Source organism: Alligator sinensis, unplaced genomic scaffold (genome assembly GCF_000455745.1).
Source record: "Alligator sinensis unplaced genomic scaffold, ASM45574v1 scaffold1398_1, whole genome shotgun sequence".
NCBI classification, from domain to species: domain Eukaryota; kingdom Metazoa; phylum Chordata; order Crocodylia; family Alligatoridae; genus Alligator; species Alligator sinensis.
In genome coordinates this window covers 88,572-95,915 of record NW_005842417.1, presented here as the reverse complement: position 1 = coordinate 95,915, position 7,344 = coordinate 88,572, and the positions used below count along the sequence as shown (strand labels likewise).

General features: G+C 45.6%; 1 protein-coding gene across 21 annotated transcripts in view; it reads left to right on the top strand.

Moving 5' to 3' along the window:
* The window catches only part of OBSCN (obscurin, cytoskeletal calmodulin and titin-interacting RhoGEF), a 203,694-nt gene that overhangs the window by 110,398 nt on the left and 85,952 nt on the right, over nt 1-7,344 (top strand). For 12 of the 21 annotated variants that reach the window (XM_025211618.1, XM_025211620.1, XM_025211626.1 and 9 more), the window contains 7 exons: nt 538-804; nt 1,403-1,666; nt 2,421-2,687; nt 3,648-3,911; nt 4,576-4,839; nt 5,722-5,985; nt 6,317-6,580. In XM_025211618.1, the coding sequence (XP_025067403.1) occupies nt 538-804; nt 1,403-1,666; nt 2,421-2,687; nt 3,648-3,911; nt 4,576-4,839; nt 5,722-5,985; nt 6,317-6,580 (1,854 nt within the window). The remainder of the gene's footprint in view (nt 1-537; nt 805-1,402; nt 1,667-2,420; nt 2,688-3,647; nt 3,912-4,575; nt 4,840-5,721; nt 5,986-6,316; nt 6,581-7,344) is intronic. The other 9 variants (XM_025211617.1, XM_025211638.1, XM_025211637.1 and 6 more) reach the window with 2 other exon arrangements.

Below are 7,344 nucleotides of genomic sequence, written 5' to 3'. Positions count from 1 at the left end.
AAAATGTGGTTTTATTGAAACCAACATTTTTTTTTTAATAGAAAAAATGTGAATTCAACTGAGAATGTTTTTTGTTTCCTTGTAGGATGGCTTGGGGGAAAAAAAACATTCATTTCAAATTGGCATTTCAAAGTGGAACTTTTTGCTTCATTTAGATGTAGACTGTTGCTTCATTTTGTCTAGAAATGTCAGATTGCAACACATTTGACCTTCACGTGGGTGTGCAGATTCCCAGGGGAAAACCCCAATTTGTCAAATGAAAACATTTCAAATGAAGATCTTTTTTTTTCATTTGAAATTTCCAAGGAAAAATGTTGGTTTTCCACTCAGCTCGATGACCTTTCTTTTCTATGTCGTTCTGCGTTCTTGCTGGGTTATGCAGTTCTCTGGTTTTCAGTGGAGCATTTAGACGGTCGAATGAAAGTCGATGCCCCTTTACTGAGAACTCAGTAGGAGCCCCCAGAGGAGATGAAGACAACAGTTAGTTTTGATTTTTTTGGATTATTAAATCATGCTGTCCATCTTGGTGTCCCTCAGCCCTGCCTGCATTTTTCAAAGAAGGATTAAAAAACAGGGAGGCCACAGAAGGTGCAACAGCCACTCTTCACTGTGAGCTGAGCAAAGCTGCTGTCCCAGTGGAGTGGAAAAAAGGGCACAAAACACTCAAACCAAGTGACAAGTATCGACCGAGACAGGAAGGTGCCGTGGCAGAACTGACCATCCGTGATCTACATGTGGAGGATACGGGAGATTATACCTGTGCGTGTGGAGACCAGAAGACCTCTGCTGTCTTGACAGTCCACGGTAATCAAAACCACCACGTTACGACCGCATTATTTCAGAGACCTTCCCGCCCATCAGAAATCCCCCTTCGATTTTTTTTTTCACCTATGCTCATTTCCTTTCTTTATCATCTGAATTAATGAAGCATAGGGATGACTTTCTTGCTACCTTCTTGCAGTGAAGGGGGCCAGTCATGCCTCTCAAGGCCAAATTTGTGCAGTCCCGATACAACATACTTTTGATGATATCGAAAGGAGACATGATCCCTCTTTATAAATACAGCAGGAGGGGAATTATAATGGAGGGAGAAAAGCTATTTCATCTAAAAGACTATACTGGCAAAAGAGCAAATGGGGAAAACTGTCCATGCATGGGTTTAGGCTGAGAATTAGAATTGGCCAGCATAGAAGCAAGATCCTGGGACAACCTCTCAGTAAGAGTAGAGGGGACAAAAAACCCAACAGGTTTCAAGAAGGGGCTTGCTCGGTTAATGGAAGGGATTATATTGGCCTGGGCAGTCACAGAGGGAGGGACAGCCCTTTCCGTTCTACATTACTGTGTCCCGAAATCTGGGGTCTGTGGGTTTTGATGTTTTCTCTGTCCGTGTTGCAACCCCCAGCTCTGCCCGCGCTGTTCACAAAAGAGCTCAGAAACGAGGAAGCCACAGAAAGCGGGACAGCAACTCTGCGCTGTGAGCTCAGCAAAGCCACTCCCGTAGAGTGGATGAAGGATCAAAAGGCGCTCAAGTCTAACGACAAATATAAGATGAGACAAAAGGATGTCACGGCTGAGCTGACGATCCACGACCTGGAGGAACACGATTCTGGAGATTATACGTGCATATGTGGAAACCAGAAGACCACTGCATCCTTGACAGTTCATGGTAATAGGGATTTCCTATGGGCTCATCCGTGGTTGCAAGTAGATGCTCTTGATATCATCTGTTAGAATATATTTCTATGGCAGCTGTCAATTTATATCCCTGAAATATCATAATGCGGGATTGAAATGATAACACCGTGCCGTTCTCTTTGCTCCATTTTCATAACGTGGATAAAAATTGGAAGCAAATCATTAAGTCATTGCTGAAGGTGCATAGACCAGCTTGAGTACTCTCCCCGCTTCATTGCTTTGATCGTACTGCTGAGATGCTGTTTATTTTTCTTGTAGAGGGTCGAAAACACGATCTAGCACGACTTGTGTGCTTATGATGATAGCCTGAGGAAGGGAGGCAAGAAAGGGAAGCAAGCCATACATCTTAACTTGCAATGCCATATAATATACTGGGTACATGTTAAGTGCTGGCATAATCACAGCACAAGCTACAGCAGCAGGCCATCTTTTTGGAAAGTTCAGCATAGGTTTTTCTAGTTGGTATATGTCTGGAAATGCCTCTCAGTCCTAACCTTTCAAACCATCGTTAGTCTGGCACTGAGACTAACCAAGTATTGCTGTACTTGGTGCATTGGGAAAATAGCAACTCCCACCCCACTTGGGACCCCTGACGTAGCTTTTGTTTGCATCTCAGATCCCGTGTCATGTAACCTGGGTTCACAGAGAATAAGATTAGCCCTCTGTTCTCGTGCTACCACCCAGCTGAATTTTAAAGCCCTCTCTCTCCATCCCGTGACCTTCAGCCCTCCCTCTGCGTTTCAAGAAGGAATTGAAGAACTTGGAAGCCACCGAAAATGGGGCGGCCACTCTGCGCTGTGAGCTGAGCAAGCCTGCTGCTCCAGTGGAGTGGAAGAAGGGAGACCAAGTGCTCAGGTCCAATGAAAAGTTCACCATCACACAGGATGGCGCAGTGGCCGAGCTGGTGATTCATGATTTGGATCCGACAGATGCCGGAAACTATACGTGCATGTATGGAGATCAGCAAACCAGAGCTGCCTTGACCGTGAATGGTAAAGCATATCTCCCCAGTTAATGGTATCATGTTCTTCCTTCTGTTTCTTGAAACATGACCGTGTCATCAGCTGAGTTTTTGCCTCAAGTTCAGCTTGCCGTCATTTACTCTACCTGTATAAATAAGGAATTATAATCTCTATTCCGTAGTTTCTTCAACACTGTGGATGATTCAAGCACAATTTTGGTGGATATAGAAATGAGGAACCAAATGCACTGAATAAGGCCACATGCTGGGCAGCCCTCACAGCAGAAACTTACACTGAGGATTGGAAAATACAGCTCCATTTCAACCATAAAGCTTCCAATTTTTCTTGTTCGGCAGTAGATATTAAAAAGGAAACGTTAATTTTACCAGGAGCTATGGGATAATGATATTATAGTCCAAAAAGAGGGCTATTGGGATAAAAAAACAGTTTTGTGATAGAAGGTACATATCCCCATTTCAGTTTTGAACAGAGGATTACATTTTCTTTGGGAAATAATGAAAGGTTGCTCAATAGCACACGAACACACGGGTCAAGGAAAAGTCCTCTACAGGAATGACATTAATGTCCCAGGCAGTATTTCACTTGTGGGCTTATTTTTATGAATTATCTGTATTTCAGTAACATAGAGGAACTGCAATCAGGCTTTGGTTCCCCATTGTGCAAGGTGCTGTACAAACACCGTGTTAAAAGAAACTCATTGTCTTGAAGACCATTTTGCAGGAGCTGAATGGCCAGGTTGTCTCTCTAGTTGTGTCACTGTGGACCGTGTTAAAAGAGAGAGAGACCCGTCTTATGTCTCTCCCCAAATCCTCCCTGAACATTGCTGTGTGGTTCTCACCCTGAGGGGTTGCACCTTGAATGCGGTTTGCTCACTCTTTGCGGTTCATGAACCGCAACCAGGTAGCATGCTCATCCTCTGGGCCAGGTTGCTGCCATGTTCATGCCCTCTGTTCCTTCTGCACCCCTTAGCCCTACCTGCACATTTCAAAGTGGAAATGAAGAAGGAGGAAGCCACGGAAGGGGGCACAGCCACCTTGCACTGCGAGCTCACCAAGGCTGCTGCAGTGGAGTGGAAAAAGAAACACAAGGTGCTCAAACCAGGTGACAAATATACCATGAGGCAGGAAGGCGCCACTGCCGAACTAGTGATCCATGATTTAGAGGTGAAGGACTCTGGCGATTATACTTGTGTATGCGGAGACAAGAAGACAACGGCCGCTTTGACCGTGCACGGTAAAAAAAAATGCTACGTTTAGATGTGTGCTTGTTCTACCATCCCCTCTGGACGCCTCAATACTGACGTCCCCCTAATTCCTATCACGTTCCCACCATAATCAGTCCCCCTGGTAATGCATTGTCCTTCCTACTGCCTGATCTCCATCTCAGTGGATCCCTGTGTGCTGTGATTACACCGACATCCCCTAGGTTCCCCCTATTTTCTCTCTTGTTAATGCATGGCTATACTTCTTTACGCTTGAAGTCCTTCCTATTTGTATAGCTATGGGCCCTCGTTGCTGTAATATCCGAGTGCCTCGTAGTCACTGATAAATTGCAGCCACGCTGTCTTCCTGCCCGGTGCAGGAGTATGGTAACCATGCCCTTTGTACACTGGGATGGGACGGAAGCGGCTGACGGTCACAAAGTCCATCAACAGAACTAAGGAATGAATTCAGGTTTCCTACCTACCTGTCACCGCCTTACTTACAGGAGTGTCTGCCTTCCAGACTCATCCCAATCTGCGGGATTTTCCCTTTCTAGCCCTGCGACGGCCAGTTTCATGGTAATAAGATGACTCTTTACACATGATGGACAGAAGCTTGTGACCCTCAGACTCATTTCACCTGTGGTTTGTCATGGCAGGCTGTATGAGAACGTTTGCTCCTTCTCTGTTTCTCAGCCCTGCCGGCTTTTTTCAAAGAAGAATTAAAACGCAAAGAAGCCACAGAAGGTGAAGTGGTCACTCTGCGCTGTGAGCTGAGCAAGGCTTCTCCTGTGGAGTGGAAGAAGGGGCACCGGGTCCTCAAACCAAGTGACAAATACAAAATGAGGCAGAAGGACACCACGGCAGAGCTGGTGATCCACCAGGTGGATGACAGCGATGCTGGTGATTATACCTGCGTGTGCGGAGACCAGCAGACCACCGCTGCCTTAGCAGTGCACGGTAACGGCAACTTTCGAACAGAGTTGTTCCTTTTCAGGTTCCTCCCGCGGATTTCTAGATCTGCCCTGGTGTCATTTGTCATTGATGGATGCTTTCTTTTCTCACTTTATTGTATGTTGCAGACATGGTAATTATAAATACGTGTGTGCGTGTGTGTGTATATACACACATATATATACATATACATACATGCATACATACATACATACATATATATATATATATATATATGTATGTGTGTGTGTCTATATATATTTGTGTGTATATACACACACACACACATATGATTACCATGACTGTAGTATATATACAATGCAATATATATACTGCAATATATATGACTGTACACACACACACACTATATATATGTAAAACACTATATACATACATATATACATATATATACACATATATAATAACACATATACATATACTGATATATGTATATGTATTTGTATATGTATGTGTGTGTGTTATTCTATATTATATGCTATTATGTTTTATAAAATATGTGCTATGTGTGTATCTGGTCACGGCAATTATTTTCTATAAAATTATCTTATGCGTATAAAATAATTGCCATGACCAGATAAATATATGAACTATATTTTATAAAACACATCATAGACATATAACAACACTATGTGAAATAGTTACCACATACATATGGTTTTGGTTTTAGGGGAAAAACAGCACCATAAGCCTCGAGGCATATCTGTGTTAGGACGCTAAGCTGATAAGTACTTGTTATGTAGAGTGAGATGGGCCATTAAGCCTGCACTTTCCCACCTTTTCCCTTACCCATAGCCTTTCCTCTTCCCTGTCTCCTGGTGTTTGCACTCAGTGGTCCGTTGTAACGCCCTCTCTGTTACGTCCCCTCAGCCCTGCCTGCGCTCATCAAAGAGGAGCTGAAGAACGTGGAAGCCACGGAAGGCGGCACAGCCACCCTGTGCTGCGAGCTGAGCAAAGTCGCTCGAGTGGAGTGGATGAAAGGGAGCAGCTTGCTCAAAGCTGGTGACAAGTACAAAATGAGACAAGACGGTGCCACGGTGAAACTGCTTATCCATGATGTGGACCCAAAGGATGCTGGAGTTTACACCTGCGTGTGTGGAGATCAGAAGACAACGGCTGCCTTGACAGTGCACGGTAAAAACAGAACGACATGTGCAGTTGTGTGTGTCTGCTATCTCCTTGGGGGCGATTGTGCATGCAACTGTACCTGGGCTTATTTAGCAGCTACTCGTGTTACTTTTCCTTTGTCTGTCCTATTCCTTGGAAATTTCCTGTGTGCATTAATGGGCCTTAAAAATATCTTGTGAAGAAAGAAAGCTGACTGCAACCAATTCTCATTTCCCTTACTCCATGCTCTTACCCTTGTTTTCTCCTTACAACCTATTCATTCCCTCTGCCCCACTGAGGCCGGTCACCCGGCACGTCCTATTTTTAACGTAGCCCCCATTCGTTCTGTGATCCTCAGCCCTGCCTGCACTTTTCAAAGAAGCACTGAAAAACCTGGAAGCCACCGAAGGTGAAACAGCCACTCTGCACTGCGAGCTGAGCAAGCCTGCTCCGGTGCAGTGGAAGAAAGGGGTCAAAATACTTCACGCGAGTGAAAAATACAGCCTGAAACAAGATAATGTAACTGCTGAGCTGAAGATCCATGACTTAGGTCTGCAGGATACAGGAGACTACACATGCGTGTGTGGCGAGAAGCAGACCAGAGCTACCCTGACAGTGAATGGTAAATCACATGTTGCAAATGAATGGTTAATGTGCTCCTGGGTGTTCCCTTGACACCCATTATCAGAGTCACCTCCTGTTTTAGGCTCATCATTTTTTTTTTTTTTAATTGGTGTATAACTGAAAGAGGACAACTACACGTTTCCTTCTGGAAGCTGTAGGAGGAGAGGGACAGGGGATGGATTAATCTGGATATTCCCTGCTTAAATATTCCCTCTGCATCCACTCTGCTGTAGTGAGAGATGGGAGCCAGGGTTGGATGGCCCTGTGGTGTGGCCCAGTGTGGCATTGCTTATGTTCATCCACCCGGAGAAGCTGTTGCAAAATAAGCTACGGCTCAGTAGCTCTGTTGCACTGACTCTCGGCGGGCACGTCCAGATGAACGCGCACGTGTGGTTTGCAGCGCTGCAAACTGCAAACTGCATGTGCCACACACGCATGCATTTGCTGTGTTGAGTGGGGTTTTTTGACACCACGAGATCCCGGTGTCAAAAAAAAATCTCATAACAGAAAAAAGCAGAGCGGTGCATGAGGGTGCAGTGTGCGCCGCCCAAACCTGGAGCCTGGCCAGCCAGAACCATGCTCCAGCTGCCGGCCAGGCTCTGTGTGCCTGGATCATCACTGCTGCAGCCCTGGGTGAACCCCAGGACCCTGGGTAAGGCTGCCGGGGCCAGCCCAGGTGCCGGCCCCAGTCTCCCCTACCCTACCTGGGGCAACTTGCTGTGTGCCAGCGTGAGTGTGCAGGGGCATTCCCCAGGGACACGT